Genomic DNA, 21,592 nt, shown 5'->3' on the forward strand with positions numbered 1-21,592 from the left:
TGATGAAAACGTAATATTGCCCTAAAAACTTTGTAACTTTGAAAAAGAATAAAAATCTTACGAGAATCGCGGTTTTCAGGTAGGAATAGACTTGAGATGGGGGGGGGGGGGGGTCAAGAGACAAAAGACATTTTATTTCTATCTTCTGAGTGCCTCAAAGCATTTACTGTCAGGCTAGACTAGTGACTACTAGGGACTAGTGGCTATTAGTGACTAGTGGCTATTAGTGACTAGTGATTATTAGACTAGTGATTCCTAACCGATTTTGGGCCCACCTAGATGTTGATTTTGAATTAAAATCAAATAGTTACGGGCATCAAGCCATGACTAATTGTAGAAAAAGTCAAGGCAGATAGTCCGAGTGAGTGAGAGGCAAATCCGGCATAAGCTCTTTTTAGGATTGTATAAATGATGCCGTTTCGTTTGTTGATACATCGTGAAATTTAAATTTTGTTATTGAAAAATTTTATGTACATTCACTGGAAGGAAGCTTAAAAGCCCATTTGATTGGCATCCTTTTTCAGGTCGTCTTAAAGACATATTTCAAACTAAAAAAATAATTGTCTTAATACACCGTCTTTTATACAATGCATGACGTCATTGCAACACTATCGTATATCTTTAAATGAATAAGAATGTGACAATGTCCGCATGAAAGATTTTTTTTTTTTCAAAATTAAGGCTCTAACATATAGTTAGCCGAAGGATAAACGTTCTGCTCATGACCCATCTTAACCTGCCTCACCGGTGGGACCTACACTCGACGTTGGGAATCACAGGGTTAGACAGAGCATAGAAGACAAATTTTGCTTAGCATGACATATTTCGTAGTTTTAATCTTTAAGGTTTCTATTAGAGTTAATTATCAAAACAGAATCAGATTCCATGCAAGGGAAAAATTGGACTCAGCCAAATATACAAGGATTCTAACTTTGTCAAATTATCAAAAACAAATTACGATTTAAGTATTTTTTATTTATTTCAACAGCGAGGAGAAAAGTAGAAAATTGTGTTCTTTTTTTTAGAAAATAAAGAAAAAGAAAATACCCAAATGGGAAGAAGAAACAAAAACTTTTCCAAACCAAAGAAATAAAAGCAATAATCGCATAGAGAAAAGGTCAAAAGGACCCAGAAATAAGTAGAAATTTTTACCTAAAAAAATTGGAGAAAACTAAAACGGTTTTTATCATTTTTGCACGTTGGCATGAAATTCAAAAACTCTGGCGTGGATCGGAGTAAGAAAGAAAATCTATATGCTGATTTTCAGGGAATTGGTTATTTTCTTCATAGTTTTAATTAATCTGTTTGTAGTATTATAATATAGGATTTTTATCAAATTGATTTTAATACTACTATTATAACATACAACTCACTGCAGCACCAATCCACTTAAAAACAAAATATCTCCGCACGCCCCTGCTCCACCTCAATCTATTCGAAGATTCACTCTTTACCCTCCCCCATGAAATTCAAATTTCCTTAAATTAATGGAAAAAATAAATCTAACAACGCTCAGAAAAGTAATGCTGCTGGTTAATGATCTCCAAGGACTCTAAAGAGAAAAATTATTGTGGTATTACCACATTATGCAGATAAAAAATGAGAGGTTGCCAAATATTGTTCTTTTTTGTCATCCATCTTAGACTAAACAAAAAGCAGGTCGTCCCCAAATGCGGTGGGAAAAGGTCACAAGAAAGAAATTTTGAATCAAAATAGCGAAGATCGAGTCATTCAGCACCCAGTGAAATTGAATTGCACTGATGTAGAGTCCAGGACATTTTTAGCGTCCAGGACATTCGAGGACATTTTTACCATGACCAGAATCATAGGAAATGAATTGGTATAACAGCTAAGACCAAGGTATCACTGACATGCTATAGACCAAAGGCTTTCATTCCCATCTTTCAAAGCAGGTAATATATATATATATATATATATATAATATATATATATATATATATATATATATATATATATATATATATATATATATATATATATATATTTATATATATATATATATATATATATATATATATATATATATATATATATATATATATATATATATATATATATATATATTAAATATATATATATTATATATATATATATATATATATATATATATATACATATATATATTTATATATATATATATATATATATATATATATATATATATATGTATATATATATATATATATATATATATATATATATATATATATATATATATATATATATATATATCATGAAAAGAGAAATCATCAATGCAACAGCACAAACACAAAAAAAAAAAAAGAGACAGAAGGAGAAAAGGAAGACTGTTTTCCTAAATTAGTGATTAATATAGACCAGCACTTGAATGAGGCCTTAACCCTACTCATCCATACAATCACATAGGTCAAACAGCATAGCCACACACAATCAACCATAAAGAATAATCCATGGACAGGCAGTCATGTCGTCAATAAGTATAAGTCGTCATTTACCAAACAATAGAAAAAATAATATAGACAAATAATTCAGAGGCAACACCCAACATAAGGGCTCATCAGGAGAATACACTGGCCTATATAGGGTTTCGCCACTCTAATAGGGTTTCTGGCCAATTGATCATTCTTATGATTAATTGTCTAATTAATATTAATTGTCCGACGCGTCTAAACTAAAATTGTTAGCCTACAAAAATATCGTTTAAACTGAAATTACTTACTTGCCCTTGAGGATTTTGAATCATGTACCGTTGCTGTGCCTGAACAGAATCAACATTCTGCATGTACATTTCTGGAAATAAAGAAAAATGGCGGTGAATAACCTTCTTATATGTTTTCTGGGCTTCCCAAACAATATTTAAAGTGCATGAAAACAGTCCTTATCAAAGCAACTAAATTTGACACTGCTTGTGTACTAAGTAAACAATAAACTTAAAAATGGAAAAGAAAACACATTAGCCTATCTTTACATTTAATAGTTTGCATAGTTTTAATTTCTAAGTTATAAAGGCAATATAATAAACTATTGTCCCTTCCCTACGATCTCATATTCTCTTTAATATAGGCAATAGGACACTAAAAAAATGTCCGCTTACTTCCTAAGAATCTAAGGATAATTCTTGCTAGTTTATAAGCTTGGTAGATTTGCATAGTTTGGAAAGATATCATTTATGCTAGGGGGCTCCCCTTGATATTACTCCAAATGACCTTCTCCCCTTATACTGTGTCCAAAAATGCTTGCTTACTGGACTGGTATGTTGACATAACAAAGGGTTGCTTCGTCCATTCGAATCTCAACACGATGTCACAACCTTTCAATGTAGGCTACAAGACTGATGGTAAACTTCATTATTTAAACGCCTATTATACAATTATTTACAAATCCTTTCTAAAGTTCCCCTAGCACTTGATTCCTAGATGGATAATTTTCCTGAAGCACAACCCCCGTAGGTCCTTCTTTCTTGCATCAACGACTAAAATCGAAAATTGAATTTTCCTTATGAGAGCATTTAGATTGTTTACCATTAAAACAGGATACTTATTTTCGATTTAGATTTTTTTTCATATCTTACCCTTAAGCCAAAAAATGTAGTGCCAAAAATACTTGTTCTAATTCAACCCTGTACAGTGGTCAGTGTAAAGCGTTCCTAAAAACTGCATAAATTATGAGTTGGAAAATAAACACAAACCCCGGGCATTTAATACCTTCTATAAGCTTTCCGAAATTAATGCGACAGATACAAAAACAAACAAATTTAAAATCTTAAAATTTGAAATAAATAAAACCAGAGCCTAAGGTCAGTCCAATATTCCAAATGGCGGACACATATATTGAAGACAGAAGGGGGCTTGGCCCCTTCCAAGAATAATCTAAGGGATAACCTTAAAAAAATAGAATTATAAAGTACAATTTTTCCGATTCTCCCCCTCCCACATCTCTAGAAAAATTATTGAGCATGATTTTCTCCCTTAGATGAGCCCACCAATCTCGGCTATGTTACTACTTATATAGCTTTAACTGTATTCTAGATTAACTCTGATTGAATGCCTATAATTTGTGTTTTGACTTAACAGATAGCTGCAGGGTGTGGTTCTTTCAAATAAATTTTATTAGTAATCAACTTGTAAGAAAAGATAGTCCCCCCCCCCCATTTGGTGTTTTACATTTTTAGTCAAAAAATTAATGTTGATAATTGTAGCAAATACTTGCTTTTATGCTGTGATTTCAGAAAGTCAAAGGTTTAAGATAAGATTTGAAGACAGTATTTCTTTTAAATCTGAATAGCCTGAATTCTCAGCTTATTCACTCTACTTTTCATCATTTTTTTACTCAAACTGGCACTCACCTTCTCTCAATCATTCACCATTTTACTCAAATTAGCAATCACAATGTTCCTCAATGGAAAAAGTCAGGTGTACCTCTTAGAATTGGGAGAGTAGAAAAGAAGATAAATTTGTTTATCATATAAAGAGGTACGCACAAATAATTAAAAGCAACTTTTTAATATCAAATTATAAAATATTAAAGATTACGTTGAAAAAAAACAGATGTCGTTCTCCTTAAACTTCCAGCTAGTCTGGAAAATTTTCCAGCACCTTTCTACGAGAAAGTCGAGTAGCACAGTTTTCGAGTAGCACAACAATTTTGCTCTCGGATTACGATATTTAGGATAAATTGACTTCATTTAAAAATTTTTATTGCCTAAAGAGCATATCTAAAAGATCTTAGTCGTTATACGAAAAATAACGCATAGAAAACGCTTAAAACTGCGTTATTGGGTTCATATAGCATTATAAGGTCTTTGGGGTGATCAACTCAGTTTCCTCCTGTCAGGTATGACTACAAAATACTACTTTTAGGAAAAATAAGAAGTACCTTGTTGATTTGGCATGGACATGCGCATCTGGGCTGCGTTCCCTGTCATCCCTTGCTGAAAGTTAATCATCTGTGGGTTCCGTATCCCGGTTCTCCATTGATCAGGTACAATTGTGACATTAGGAGGCCGACTTGGCCTTCCCATGAAATTCTGTTGTGTTGCTAATGGTTGCATCATTCTTTGCGATGCCACTTGTGATGCCATTGCCATTCCTATAATAAATTAAATGTTATAACATTTCTATAACATATAGTCTTTATAAATAGAAATATAACTTAAAATAGTCTTATATAAGTTATCCTATAACTTATAATTAGAAAATATAACTATAGTCTTTATAAAATGAATATAACTTTACATTTTATAATTATAACATTCCTATAATATGGTCATGTTAAAAAGCACTGAAAATGATGACAAGTGTAATTTTAAGCAAATCTTCTACTTCGTTTTAAGCAAATTTTAAGCTAATTTTAAGCGAATTGTATAGCTAACTTTATGGCAATTGTATAGCTAACTTTATGCAAATTTTAAACTAACTTTGAATAAATGTTAAGCAAACTTTAAGGTAGTTTAAAAAAAAGTTTGATCTAATTTTAAGTAAACTTTAAGCAAACTTTGGGCAAAGTTTAAGCTAACTTTAAGCAAGTTTTCAAGCTAATTTTCAGTAAATTGCAAGCTAACTTGAAAGATAATTTTTAGCAAATTTTAAGGCAACCTAAAGTGATACTAAGTGAGCTTGACACTTAAATTGGCACCATGTATTCTACTTACCGAACAGAGCAAAGAACTAAAGCCATAAGATTACTCTCTGAATCACTCTCACCTCCCGGAGTCGAAGATGACTCCGTTTTAAGCAAATTTTAAGCCAATTGTATAGCTAACTTTAAGCAAATTTTCAAGTAACTTTGAACAAATTTTAAATTGGCACCCTGTATCCTACTTACCAAACAGAGCAAAGAACCAAAGCCGTAATATTACTCTCTGAATCACTCTCACTCCCCGGAGTCGAAGATGACTCCGTTTTAAGCAAATTTTAAGCTAATTTTAAGCCAATTGTATAGCAAACTTTAAGGCAATTGTATAGCAAACTTTAAGCCAATTGTATAGCTAACTTTAAGCAAATTTTAAACTAACTTTGAACAAATTTTGGGCAAACTTTAAGGTAATTTTAAACAAACTTTGAGCTAATTTTAAGTAAACTTTAAGGTACTTTGGACAAAGTTTAAGCTAACTTTAGTCAAATTTTAAGAAATTTTAAGCTAACTTTAAGCAAATTTTTAAGCTAATATTCAGTAAATTGTAGGCTAACTTTAAAGATAATTTTCAGCAAATTTTAAGATAACCTAAGGTGATCCTGAGTCAACTTTACACTTAAATTGGCACCCTGTATCCTACTTACCGAACAGAGCAAAGAACCAAAGCCATAAGATTACTCTCTGAATCACTCTCACCCCCCGGAGTCGAAGATGATCAACTCCAGCTCCTAAGCTGTTAGGTACCCAGTGGTAAAAAAAAAAAGAAAAAAACCTCCAACTCAGACTCAAAATCTCCAAATGCACTAACAAGTAAGGTTTCCTTCTGCCCATGAAAACTCCGATTTTTTAATACTAAAATTTAAAGCAAGGGGAGTTCATGGTGAAAACGTCGTCCTTACATAGTTATAAATATACCATGACTGCCTCATGCTTTCAATTTTGATCTTAGAATTTTCAGTTTTTCCAGGTAGAAGGGGAAGAATTATTTCTATTTAATTTAGTTCTTTAGTTTTTAATTTTCTTTACGTTTTTTTGAAAGAATTTTTATTTTACTCTTTATAGTCATTGGCAAATATTTTAGGGTAGAAAAGTGCAGCTCCTTATGTTTAAATATAAGAAAAATATATTTTGAGGTCATTCGACTGCTGAAATTCGGTTTTATCCATCCTCCGAATTATATTCTTAAAATTTAATTTACTTTTTTTAAGTGTAAAAATCGGCTGAAAATCGATGGAAAAGGAAAAATTCCCTCCTTTAAAGAGAGTTTAGATCACTCTCATAGTTGTGGGAATAAAACCCTCAAATCTGCTGAAAATCGATTTAAAAAAAGGAAAATTTTCCTTTTTTCTCAGCAAGTTTAGAACACTCTCAAAATCTCAAATTATTATCATAATTCTGGCTCGGTGAATGGAAAGATCTAAGACTAAGGATATCAATGATATAAGTATCTTGTCCTTTCGGTTACAGCCGCAGGCGTGTAGCGAAACGCACATTTCAGGGGGAACAAACGCCTTAAGAGTAACAAATCTCATTTTTAAAACTTGTAGAGGTAAATAACAATGGCATTAAATGACAAAGTTGACTCAAATATGCAATTATAATCAACAGCCTGACAATTATCGTCAGCGGGAAAAAATGAATTAAAATACTATATAAAAAAAAATGCTTAAAAAATTTGCAAGCCGAGCTTTCAGTCTATAAAATAAATACTTTATTCCTAATCTTTAAATATATAGTTTAATGGCATTTTGATTCTTTCACTTTGTGTGTTAATGAACATTTTCAATTGTCCAATATTACACACCTCTTTTATTTCAGTTCCAATGCGTTGAACATGATTTTCAATTTTTGTTCTTTTTTTTATTAGCTTGCATCATTGATAAAGTCTACATTAACAGTTTTTTTTCTACAAAGTATGAAAAAAAAATATTATGTTATTTTCTTTTTAGCATAAATTTATAGAAGAATGAAGCTGAATTTAAAAATAGATATTATACATCATCCACTATCTGTACTACAAAGGGTCAAACCCCCAAAATGTTAAATTGAGCAACATGGGTATGCTTTTCCAAATTTTTATTATAAACTGGCCTTTTCTTATGCATTAATACATTTATCAACAAAAAAAGTAAAAACAGGTTGCGTCACCAGGGGGGAGGGAAGCCCCGGAGGACTTGTTAAAAAAACAGGGAGAAACAAGATTTACGTACAATCAATAAGGCTGTGAAGCGGTTCGATATTCCTTCAAACAACAACTTTAAAAAGAGAAAAATCACGCCATTCCTTAACTATCGTCGATTCATAACGTTTCGTTAAGTATCTTAATTTCTATTAGGGGTTTATGCTCCCTGTGAAAAGTGTCATGTTACGACTAGCCTTTAGCTGTAAGAAAGCTCCGGTTAGGAAACCACGGAATCTCGGGTTCAAATCCCACAAACGCTGTAATTTTTAAAGCAACTGTCACCATGTGTAGCTGTTGGTCCAGATTTGGAAGCTTCAGCTAGTCACCGGGGAATTTTGAGTTCAACTCCTAGGCCAGGAGCGATTTTTCGTGCAATTATTTTTAATTACTAAATTAATGTCGAAGGCGTAACTGGTGGCCAGTTTGTATATTTCTATATAATTATTTCTTTTTACCGTTCAAAAGAAAATCTTTGTTAAATTATTATTTCAAGTTATTAGAACTGTAATTTAAGGACATGATACTTCCGCGTATAATTGGGTTCATTAGTTTCAGGTCTTTCTATTCTCCAAGCCAAATTATGATATTACTTAAACTTTATGTAAAAGAGTACTTAAAGCTTACTTAAAGTCACTTGTTTCGACATATTTTTCAATCTAAAGAAAACACAAAGTAAATTTGAATAAATCTTAAATATATATATATATATATATATATATATATATATATATATATATATATATATATATATATATATATATATGGTTTTAACTACGTAAAACTTGCGAATATACAACATTCTTTGCTGTCCCATTGTCTTTGCATATAAATAGATTGTCAGGTTTACCGACTCTTGAACATGCAACATATAATGGTCCATGGGAAAACAATCTGTATTCAGATCTATACCTCATGATTCTAATGATTGCCCTTGAGCTTTGTTGATGGTGATTGCTAATCGACCATTCCCTGTCCCGGTGTCCCGGTCGTCATTTATATCCCCCTGTTTCCCCCGGTGTCCCCGTTGTAGTTGTGTCCCTGTGTCCCGGTCGTCATTTATATTCCCTGTGTCCCGGTCGTCATTTGTATCCCGGTGTCCCGGTCTGTATATACATTCGTTTTTTAGTTTTGTTTTTCTCCTTTATTTTTTTCCTTTTTTTTTCTTTTTAAGTTTATTTAGATTTTTAGATTTTTTAGTTTTTTATTAGTTTTATGTTTTTTTTCCTTTTTAGTTTTATTGTAGTTTTTACATTCTTTTTAGTTTTGTTGGTTTTTTTTTTTACTTATGTCCTGGTCGTCATTTATACTCCCTGTGTCCCGGTGCTTTGTTGATTGCTAATCGAACATTCCTTTTGTCCTGGTCGCTTTCTCTTTGAGTGTCGTCATTTATTTTTTTCTTTTTTAGTTCTTTTAGTTTTTACCTTTATTAGTTTTTTTTAGTTTTTTAGATGAAAATTTTTTTTAGTTTTTTCCTTTTTTTCTTTTTAGTTTTTTATTGGTTTTTACCTTTATTTTAGCTTATTTTTCAGTTTTTTCCTTTTTTTTATTTTTTTTTTTATTTTTTAGTTTTTTTAGTTTTTTACCTTTTTTTAGTTTTTTTAGTTTTTTAGCTTTTTTACTTTTTTTATTAGTTTTTAGTTTTTTTTTTAGTTTTTGCCCTTTTTTAGTTTTTTCAGTTTTTTTTTAGTTTTTTATTGGTTTTTACCTTTATTTTAGCTTATTTTTCAGTTTTTTCCTTTTTTTAGTTTTTTTTAGTTTTTAGTTTTTTTAGTTTTTTACCTTTTTTTAGTTTTTTAGTTTTTTATATTTTTTTTTATTAGTTTTTAGGTTTTTTTTTGTAGTTTTTGCCTTTTTTTAGTTTTTTTTTTAGTTTTTTAGCTTTTTTCATTTATACTCCCTGTGTCCCGGTGCTTTGTTGATTGCTAATCGAACATTCCTTTTGTCCTGGTCGCTTTCTCTTTGAGTGTCGTCATTTATTTTTTTTCTTTTTTAGTTCTTTTAGTTTTTACCTTTTTTAGTTTTTTTTAGTTTTTTAGATGAAAATTTTTTTTAGTTTTTTCCTTTTTTTCTTTTTAGTTTTTTATTGGTTTTTACCTTTATTTTAGCTTATTTTTCAGTTTTTTCCTTTTTTAGTTTTTTTTTATTTTTTATTTTTTTTTAGTTTTTTACCTTTTTTTAGTTTTTTTAGTGTTTTTAGTTTTTTAGCTTTTTTACTTTTTTTATTAGTTTTTAGTTTTTTTTGTAGTTTTTGCCTTTTTTTAGTTTTTTCAGTTTTTTTTTAGTTTTTTATTAGTTTTTACCTTTATTTTAGCTTATTTTTCAGTTTTTTCCTTTTTTTTAGTTTTTTTTAGTTTTTAGTTTTTTTAGTTTTTTACCTTTTTTTGTTTTTTTTAGTTTTTTTAGTTTTTTATTTTTTTTATTAGTTTTTATTTTTTTTTTAGTTTTTGCCTTTTTTTAGTTTTTTTAGTTTTTTAGCTTTTTATTAGTTTTTAGTTTTTTTTGTAGTTTTTGCCTTTTTTTAGTTTTTTTAGTTTTTTAGCTTTTTTATTTTTTTTATTAGTTTTTAGTTTTTTTTGTAGTTTTTGCCTTTTTTTAGTTTTTTCAGTTTTGACGTCACCTGATCCATCCACAGACAGACAGACAACTATTTTTTATATATATATATATATATATATATATATATATATATATATATATATATATATATATATATATATATATATATATATATATAAGATTTATATATATTAAAAAATATAGTTAGGAATGGGTTACTATCGGCTTATACCTGATAAATATATTTTTTACAGCTTTAATCTTTTCCAGTTTTTGTTTTACATTTATAACAAAAAACGAGAATGGCGAGCTTACCTTGACCTCACGAAGAGGTTTACTTGATTTTTTTTTTTTTTTATTATTCGAATTTTGTGTTTGTCTTCTAGCCCCACGGATATAAAGACACATTTTATTCTATTTTTATTGTAGATTAAAGACTAATTATTATAGACTACTTTTATCATATTGTTTGGTTATAAAACTAAGTAAGAACTTACCAGGTCGCATTGCAGCAGGTCTCATGTTAGCCATCATTGATTGCTGTTGATTGGCCAGCATTCTAGCACGATATTCAGGAGGAGGTGGCCGGCTCATCTGAGTCATTCCCATAGCTCCTCCTCCAATGGCTGCTCCCATATGATTCAGAGTGTTTCCAGCAACATTCATCTTGCTATTTTGCATAGTCCCGCTGTTTTGCACCATCGCAGTACCTTGGGCTGCCATTTGGTTTGATGCAATTTGTTGGTTTTGAGGCATAGAATTAGGACTTGTTCTCATTTGGCCTGTCATCTGACTCAATTGATTTTGGTTCATTTGAGACATAGCCTGCATATGAGCTTGGGAAGATAGGGACTGGTTTGGCATTTGAGAATTGATATGACTTGGGGTCATTTGAGCTTGCTGGTTCATTATGGAGCTATGCTGCACTTGACTCTGCTGCATCATTTGCATGCGCATTTGCTGCTGTTGAGCAGCACGTTGTGCCATCATCTGCTGTTGTGCTTCAAAATGGTTTGGGATGCCTGGCCTACAGAGTAAATATAGATAATTATTTAATGTAAATTTAATTGGTAAAATATACGTTGATGATGTGAGGGTGACAGTACAAATATAAAAAAAAAAAACTTAAAAGAAAATTATAGAGCTACGGAATTCCGTAATTCCATTTGAGCTTAGTTCCATGATGTCTTTTCCTTTGCAAGGAACACATTTTGACAAAACTTTAAAATCTTGGACAACCAACAACAAAATTTGCTCAGATAAATACTTTGATAATTTTCAACATTAATTTTCTGACGAGGACAGTTGGCCAGTAGAATAATTTATTTTTCAAACATAAACTACGCACGGTAAATTCTATAAATATTCTCTCTATCCATAACCTTTTCCATTTTTCCAGAAATCAAATAACGAACGAGATATCAATTTCTTCTTCTACTTTTTACAATTGGCATAATCTATTCAATGTTGTTTCTAAACATAGTGTAAATCGTTGCTTTGTTCTATATGTTGAATTATTTTTGCGATTTTCATTTATTTATTTTACATAGTCTACGATTTTGAGGAAAATAAACAAATTGATGATGAAAGTGAGAATTAATGAACCCTTTTTTTTTAGCAGCACAAAGTTTTAGGGACTTTTCGATGACTCAATCGTATTTACGTCCAGCTACCATCAACGCCCAATTTTAAATCAAGTCACACTTTTCAAATATAGAACTACTTTCAGATCAATTAAATGCAAATGCACCATACCTTTTGAATGAATAAGATTAACACCCAACTAAATATAGGCTCCACCTTGCACAAGAAGCGATTATTCTACTGCTTATCATTTCTTCGCTAAAGTCATATAGGTCTATATTTTGTTTGTAAGAATATATAATACGAATACCTGGGCAGCAGAAATTCCAAAGGCCATATGTAGAATGATATTTTATAATCTCTTTTTTAATTAAATTTGGACCAGCTTTTGTTTTACAGTGAACATTTTTTTCGGCTAAACAGCGCAAAACAACAATGATATCAAAAGACCTATTTATCAAATATCTATATGACTCTATATGACAAATATCTATATGGATAAATACCAAATATTTATGACTTAGAAAAGTGGACATAGGAAAAAGGCACATATGCATACTTTTTTCGGGGGCAATAATAACAAAAAAAAATGTTTGATAATTTGTATAAAAATGCCAGTAAAATCGATAAAATTCGCCCGTCAAGGGGACTTGAGCCAAGAACTCACTCCCTCCCCCAGATTTGTGCACGCAAGACAGTCTGGCATAAATCAAAAAATTAAGCGTCTTGAGGATACTGATCAATTCGATAGAACTAGCTTAGTTCGAGGGAGTGGGCTATAAATTGAAGTTTTACAAACATTGTCACATAATACCTTTTCAATTGCCGTTCCCAGCGTGGACATCTGAATAAAATATGGGTTAATTTAGTACAAACGTCTTGATAATTTTTTATATATTTTAATATAAATTATTTGATAATTTGCTCAATTGTGCTGGTAAATTTGAGAATGAGGCCCCCTTTCCTCGCCGTTCCCAGATACGACATGTTCAACTATAAATTTTCAAACATTTAGCAATATTAAAAATATTAGTTCTGATTTATTAATCATAGAAAAAATTACTTTAAAGGTTTATTCTGTAACAAATATAACCGTCAATCTCCATACACAAAGGCAAGTAAGCTTGCCAAGAACTCTCGTATATGTGAATCATATCAGCTCTGTTGAACGGCTAGAATCAGCAGTTAAGTCCGAAAGGAAACCGAACCAAATTATAGGGCTTTCATTGAAGAAGACAAAGAAAAACAAAACTGAATTGAAGAAAACAAGAAAACAAAACTCGAATTTATGTTATTTTCTAGTGGCCAAGACTAGTAAAGAGAAGAAATTTATAGTTCATACTGTATGATTCTTCATCCAAGAGAACAGGTAATGCTTGCTTAGAGAATAATTAATTTGTTGGGAATCATATATAGGGCCTATGGCTCGTTTTGAGGAGGGGACCAACATGGTCTTGAACTATGGGAGGGGGCATCTTATGATGAAGTGTCTCTTTGACGGCATTCGATGGTGCATGAGCAGCATTTCGGTTAAATTGAGGTTGAAGGAGTAGTTACAGTCAAAAATTATATTTACGCAGAAAAAGCCAAATATTCTAAAAATTGCAAAAAATTAAAATATTCAAACTTTATACTACAGCAAGAAAATAAGTTATAAAATTTCAAGCTACCCTATTTATTGAAGATATACAGTGTGAATCTAATTTATACATTTTGCTATTGTCTACTGGCGCTATTGCCAGTCAGGGTTGGTGTACTAGCACACCAAGAGATAGTTCATTTTCTATCATTTTACCACAGACAAACAGGTAAGAAACTTTTATCACGTATAAATGCTACTGTTGCAGAGCAAGAAAGAATATACGACGTGATAAAACAGGAATACATTACAGGGTGATTGGTTGAAAAACTGATCGAATCACAAAAAGAACAAGAGCTCATATGGCACTTGTGACTAGGTTGGAAGAGCCAAGAGCTTCTTCCCACCAAGTTTCATCACGATTTCTCCACTCTAAGCGTTTTCCAAGATAACGCTTTCCCCCTTCAACTCCTCTCTATGTCACCGGATCCAGTCGGGATTTAAAATGAGAGCTTTGAGACACAAGGTCCTTCTAAATATCAAATTTCACTAAGATCCGATAACCTGTTCGTAAGTTAAAAATACCTCATTTTTTCTAATTTACGGTCCTTCAGATCCCCCCCCCAATGGTCGAATCAGGGAAGTGACTATCTCTAATATAATCTTGTCGGGTTCCCGATACGCCTGTCAACTTTCATCGCCCTAGCTTATCAGGAAGTGTCCGAACTAGCAAAGCCGGGACCGACAGACAGACCGACAGAAATTTAAATTGCGATATAGGACTCTAGGACTTGTGCTTAATTTTCCTACCAAGTTTCATCCCGAACCCTCCACTCTAAGCATTTTCCAAAATTTCAGGTTTCCTCCTCCAACTCCCCCCAATGTCACCGGATCCGGTTGAGATTTGAAATAAGAGCTCTGAGACACTATAGCCTTCTAAATATTAAATTTCATTAAGATCCGATCACCCGTTCGCAAGTTAAAAATACCTCATTTTTTCTAATTTTTCTGAGTTAGCCGTCCCCCCAATACCCCCCCCCCAGATGGTTGAATTAGGGAAGAGACTATTTCTAATTTATTTTCTTCTGGTCCCTGATACGCCTACCTAATTTCACCGTCCTAGCTTATCTGGAAAAACCCAAACTAGCAAAACCGGGACAGAGAGACCAACAGACCGACAGAAATTGCGATAACTATATGTCACTTGGTAAATACCAATTCCATAAAAAGGACAAAAACGATTTTGGGAATTCTTTTTAGTTCGGCACCTCATTGAAGAAACACAAGTCTCATTTCTCATTTTAGCTCTTTTTTCACATTCAAGCTATTCGCAAGCTTTTTTATTCAAAACGCAAAATGTGTTAGGTACAATTACTTTACATATAATGAAGTATGAATTGTTTTCTAACTTCAAACTGTCAAAATACTTTACCTCCACCACCACCCCACCCCCCTAAGGTGCAGCTAAGGTCCCAAATTATATATTTTTCATCCATTCTGTCACATGTCTTTGTCTTGTGTCATGCTAAGCTGAAAGAAATTAAAGAAGAAACCGGTTTGCTCTCGAGTTTTACAAAGCGTAAAAGCGTGAACTTGAGTGTTTGTCATATTATACACAAGTACCCCTACAGCTTCTTACAAATACGTTTTCATTTTCATTTTAAAAATCGAAAAAAAATGACCTCCCTCCTATATTTTGATAAATAACTGCTAGTTTGTATCTTCATTTTTTTTTATTATTGTGCCACCTCTACATTTTCTTGAATTAATGCCACTATAATGAACTGATCTCATTCGCAACAGTTCTAAGAATCTGAGGTGTGTTAAGGAAACTAATACTAAATTAAGTATTAAAGTACATCGAGCCCATATCTGTTATTTTTTAAGTATTAATGTTCCAACTTAGTCGAATACTAATTTTTTTATTACCTAAGTTGCACCTAATGCTATAACTGATTAAATTAAAAAAACAAACAAGTTTTTCAACTGAAAGTTAGGAGCAACATTAAAACTTAAAACGAACAGAAATTATTACGTAAATAACAATTTTGTCCCCTCGTCAATATCTCGCTCTTTAAGCTAAGGTTCGATTTTTGTTCCAATTCTTCAAGAATTACCCCTGAATCACAAAGGCCATTTAATTAGAATAAATAGCTCTTTTGAAAGTACAAAAAAAAACTTTAGCATAAAGAGCGGGGTATTGACGAGCGGGCGAAGCCCCTCATATACGTAATAAATTCCGTTCATTTTAAGTTTTAATGTTACTCCTTACTCATTTGAAAAAAATTGTTTTCTTTATTTATTTTCTTATCGCTTTTTTAAATAATGCTGGGAAATCCGGTGTCCTCTTCATGGAAAATTCTCTTCCCCCATGAAAAATTCCTCCATGGAAAGATCCTCCCACGTAACCCTCTCTTAAGAGGCTCTTTCGTGACACAGGGATGCTAAGGGCCATAAATGATATAATTACTAGATAAAATGGGTTCCATTTTGCTTACTAAATTCTATGATTTGTTTTTATTCTTCATTTTTTTATTATCAATTGCTCCAGTGATTTGTTAGTAGTAGTTAGTAGTATTTTCTCTCAGATTTTTTTTGTGTTATGATTTATAGTAAAGTATTAATTATTAATTTATAGTAATTAGTATAAATTATTCCACTACTACAACTGCTACTTTTATTTAGCCCAGCTGGACCCACCAGGGAACTGTTAAAATGCCAAACATTTTTTTTTTTACTTTAATAGTGATTTGAAGTTCTAATACTAGATACCTGTTATTTTGGTTAATTATTTGGTTAATGATATGTTTTAATAATCATTAATAATCATATTAAAACATGTTTTAATAGTGTTTGCTAGCTTCGTTAGCAAAATTATTAAAACATGTTTACTAAGCAAAAAGTATATCATAGTGTTTATTTTGTAGATTATATTGCGTTTATATTCATTTTATCTTAAACTTTGTGTCTTCTATTACACATTTCATTGCGTAATATCCGCAAACACAAGAGCACAAAAGCCAAGCTTTCTAGAATTTTATTTAGAACAACTTGAGTAATTGACGAACGTTAAACTTTCAATTTTTTGTAAAGGGCATCTGACTAGATTAGAAAGGTTTGCTTAATAAGCTTATATTGTATTATATTATATTATAAATGTCGTTGCTACCTCCTATTGCACAGTTAAAGGGATAGTATCTACATTGTCTACAATATCATTATATAGACTACATTACCTACAGTATACATTATCTATTATCTACTATTCTACATTATCTACTACATAGTATCTACACGCATAGTATCTACATTCATAACAGCAAAAAAATCAACTTTCAAGGATGTCGAAGAAGATTTGTAGAAATTCATTTAGAATAATTTATGTAATTGAGAAAAACATTTAGAAACTTTTGGGTTGTTTACCAACAAGCCCTATGCCTCTATACCGATCTTACTTGTGTTGATCTTTCTCCAGAAGCAGTCTTAAGAGAGATGCAGAAGGGGGGAGGGGAACTTGCCCCACACTTAGGCATTTTAGGGACGCATAGTTTCAAATGAATAACCTAACGGTTATAATCGTTTTGTAATTTTTGAAATTTTACTTTCATTAAAATAAATTATGCGGTGAAGTCAACAAATAAATATAATTAATAAATTATTTATTAATAAATAAAATAAAAATGAAAAAAAATAATAAGTAAAAAATTTAAATAATAAATAAATTAAAAATAATTTTGTTATTAAACGACAATTTTGGTAAAATTCGGCCTGAAAATTTTGTGGGAGACAGGGGAGGAGCTCTAATCAATATTTTGCTCCTGACAAGAGAGGTCAGAACCACTACTTTTTTCGTCTTGTTGATTTTAATTTAACTTTGGAAAAAACGGTACCGTATATTTTAAGAGGAACAGAAAAAAATGTTCTTTCATTAAAATTTCAGCTAACTCCAGCCTTGAGACAAAACAGGGTATATTGTCTTGTGACAATTGGGAACCAACTATACTCCGATTGTAAATATACTCCGGGGAAATATCGGCTTCTGTTACCTGTTGCATGACCTCGTGTGATTCGCTATGTGTTACGAACAATTACCAGTTACGTAAAGTGAGATTAACAGCAACATGATAAGGATCTTTGTTTATAGTGTTTTTTCCCTTTTGAGGAATTTTTGTTCAGAGACAAAAGGAAGAAATAAACCTCGCAATTAAATCTAGAAAATTTGTTTTGAAATCCTACGAAATGTTAATATCGATAATATTGGTGTTTATTTAAACCTTGGCAAAAAACGGTATTACTGGCACTGTGACGCACTCAGAAAATAACTATGAGGGGAGCTGACTGGGGGTCCCTGGGTCAACAGACAGAAAACTTTAAAAATTCCTTAGAAAAAAACGGTATTTTAAGGCATTACTTAAGTTTGTTTTAGCTTTTTGATTGCAAGCTTTGAGTAGGGACTAATGAATGAATGATAAAAATCAAGTGAATTAGATAAATTTAAAAACAAAATGTATTTTTTTCTTGAGGGGGGAGGGTTACAGCCCCTTTAGCCACCTTCATTTTCCTTTGGGTACGCGCATGTACTGGCAATAACTAAAGTCACTTATTTATCGATATTATCAAATATCGAAATTTAACCCCCTTTTGGATTTTCTTTTTTCTCTTTTCTTCTATTTTATGTTTCCATCAAAGAGAGAAAAAGAGGTTTGAGAACAGAATATAATCCTTCGGCTCCATTGAAAGAAGAAGGAATAAACCTTGCAATAATACCAATAAATTAAATCAATAATATATTGGTATTTATTTAAATCTTCCCAAAACTGGTAATATCCGTTATAATCAACAATTAAAATTCTGACATCGCTAACATTTGTTCTCATTCTAACTCTTCCAAAAATTGGTAATTTCGGTGATAACCAGTATTACCAAAATCATTAAATATTCAGTTTTGATTTTCCATGATTTGAATGATTATAGTATTAGTATTACCTGAATAGATTATAGTTTTAGTATATAGTATTAGTATTATAATATATAGTATAGTATTAGTATATATTAGTATAGTATAAGTATTTATAGTAATAGATTACAGTATTAGTATTTAATGATTATAGTATTAGTATTACCATTAACGTAGTATTACCGAAATCGTTAAATATGCAGTTTTAATTTTCTATTAGAATTTTTTCTTCGTCTATTTAATTTTTCCATTAATGAGAAAAAAGGGGTCGATTTATAAAAGTTGTGCATCCAAGAGCGACTTCCAATTGTTCACTTGTAAAATATTATTGAGGCTATTTTACTCGTATTGCGCAGTGGAATGTCTGGTATTGATAAATCAAACTTAAAAATGTCTAATTTAGACGAAATAAGCATTCGGAGAACTGCGAGATCTTATTGGTAGCTTACCCTACTATTGAGCACAAGGGTAAACGGGGTAAATTCCTTCCCTTAGTGGGAAAATTTAGTTACAAGTTTTTTATTTTTTTAAAAAATCAATGTTATAATCAGTAGCGTAGGTTTTTACTTCATGATTTTTTATACGTTATTTTTTTGACTGAATAGGAAATGTAATACAACTGAAATCGGAAACGTGAAACAATTTCCATTATTCTGTACTTATATAATATTTCCTCTAATTATAACAAGAAAATGCTTTAATTAGGAAACATTTTTAAGTCCGTAAAAATAGTGCGGCCCGTTTACTAGTGAGGCAGCCATCCTTTATATGCCTAAGTATTACTATTAAAAATGCAAAAAGGGGGGAGAAACAGGAAACATACCCCCATGGTTCAGTCTCAGCTATGGATGGTTCACTCACCATCGTCGGATTTCTTTTTATCTTATTCATTAGAAATTGTTAGTCAATATGTCTGTCTGCCTCTGAGTATCTTTATTGCTTGTAAAAAAAAAAAGTAAAGAAAATTACCTAAAATTCTGTGAAGTCATTCTTGATGGAAAAGTCTGTCCTTGTGCAGGCATATTCACTTGATTTTGCCCATTCAAGGGCATCACCCCTTTATTTGGCATTCTTTGCATACTATTCGGCACAAACTGGCCACTAGGCATTTGTCCTGAAGCAAACTGTCCTTGCATAGACTGACACTGCATCATATTCATACCCAAGGTAGGTTGCGACCCAGTCATAGAAATGTTACTTTGCTGGCCGTTAGGTCCATGCATATGGTGAATCATTTGGTTTGGCATGACACTTTGGTTTAAACCGGGTTGGTTCTGAGCACTTTGGCACATTTGACTTTGATTGGAACCTGATGCATTTTGGCCCTGACTTTGGTTCATACTTGACATAGGACTACCAGAGGGAATCATCTGCGATTGTACATGGTTCATATTCGGACTCGGTCCAGGGGTTGGTATCATTTTCTGTCCATGAATGTTCTGCATATTTGGCCCCGAGTTTGGACTCGGTCGAGGCATTTGCACAGATTGATTGTTTTGGTTTTGCATATGATGAATATGATGCTGAGGCATTTGGGGACTTGGCCCAGGACCCGTCATCATGGGAGACATCATCTGAGCCATTGGAGACTGAACGTTCATAGGAGAGTGAATGGCACTGTTCATATGGTTCAGATTGGTGCCACCATGACCCTGCGTATTATTGACCTGCTGACTTAATGTATCTTGCTGACCAGATTTGGCTAAATTTATTTGCATATGTTGACCAGTTACCTGAAATGGAAAAGTGTTTATTCAGTACAACTTTTACCGATCAATTTTATTTTCTTGCTTATATATAGACCTTAAATAATAATACAAAACCAGGAAGTTTTCACTTGTCAAGCAGAAATGACATAAATTATCATTTCATCAAATATCCTTATCAACAGTCCCTTTTTTCTTTATTTTGGTTAGCAAAGCAGTAGTGTCAAGTGGCAGGAATAACCGTGGAACGAGTCCTTTAGAACTTGTCACCAGCAAAGTAAAAGACTAGATGCGTACTGATAAAATAATGAATTGTTATGAAATTTGTTGTAAAATACAAGAGGTGCCAAATCTCGAAAATTTTGGACGGGCAAGAATTTTTCTTCTATTTTATTAAATGAAAATACTTAAAATGTGTTTCTCAAAACATAATCGGGACAATTCCCTCCCCATGCCCCTAATAATTCATTCAAATTATATCATAAAGATAAGTCTACTTGACTTGCACTCTACCGTCCTATAATATTTCATTAGTTAAGAGATGTTTACAGAGGGGAAAGAACAACCAATCGATAAATCAATCAACTCCCAATCAATAAAAGATATATCTTTAATCAAGAGCTAATACAAACTTATCTCCTAATAATCTAGTTGAGAATTACTACATCTAAATCGGAGAGTTGTAGAGGGGGGGGAGCTAATAGACTAGGACCCGGATAAAGGTCGGAGATTCGTACTTTGGTCAAAACATCGCATCATTTGTTTGTTTAATTTTATGACAAGCGCTATTTGGCACATAGATGGGCAGTCAATAATTTGGAGTCAAATCAATTTTGGAAAGCTTAGGTCTTTCATAACATTTTTTTTCGTTCAGATATTCAAAAGTGTGTCTTTTTTTATTCCCTAAAGATATCCAATGGTCGGTCCCCACCAGAGGACAAGTGTCACTCGGATGGTCCTTAGTGCACAAGTACAAGTGAGAAGTGGACCATGTAATCTTTAACTAGGCTCGGACGAAAAAGAAGATTATAAAATAGGTGAGCCTCCCTTGCCAGGTTCTGCCAACAACAGCTTGGTAAAAAGAAGCAATAATAAACATCGAATGCCGCATTCAACTAGATACGATCTGGAAATTATGTACTGCCAAATTTTCCCTTAAAATGCTTGATCTCTATCCATAGAAATAGATAACTAGAAAAAGGGTTAAAATGATGACATCATTTATTTCTTTAGCCGATACTTTCCTGGCTTCCAAACTGTCACGTTTTCTTATGTATGTCAGTACTTGTATGATATACCCAAGTGAAGTTTGCTATTGTGAAGTTTACTCAAAAAGTGAAGTTTGGTTAACCCAAATAAAATATACCCAAGTATGATAAAAATATAATACTTTA

General features: G+C 31.9%; 1 protein-coding gene across 2 annotated transcripts in view; it reads right to left on the reverse strand.

The window, feature by feature from the left end:
- The window catches only part of LOC136025356 (putative uncharacterized protein DDB_G0271606), an 80,723-nt gene that overhangs the window by 8,796 nt on the left and 50,335 nt on the right, over positions 1 to 21,592 (reverse strand). For both annotated transcript variants that reach the window (XM_065701295.1, XM_065701296.1), the window contains 4 exons: positions 19,462 to 20,225; positions 10,870 to 11,399; positions 4,876 to 5,088; positions 2,720 to 2,790 (listed from right to left, as the gene is read on the reverse strand). In XM_065701295.1, the coding sequence (XP_065557367.1) occupies positions 2,720 to 2,790; positions 4,876 to 5,088; positions 10,870 to 11,399; positions 19,462 to 20,225 (1,578 nt within the window). The remainder of the gene's footprint in view (positions 1 to 2,719; positions 2,791 to 4,875; positions 5,089 to 10,869; positions 11,400 to 19,461; positions 20,226 to 21,592) is intronic.

The sequence above is a fragment of the Artemia franciscana genome, chromosome 3, assembly GCF_032884065.1.
Source record: "Artemia franciscana chromosome 3, ASM3288406v1, whole genome shotgun sequence".
Lineage (NCBI taxonomy): Eukaryota > Metazoa > Arthropoda > Branchiopoda > Anostraca > Artemiidae > Artemia > Artemia franciscana.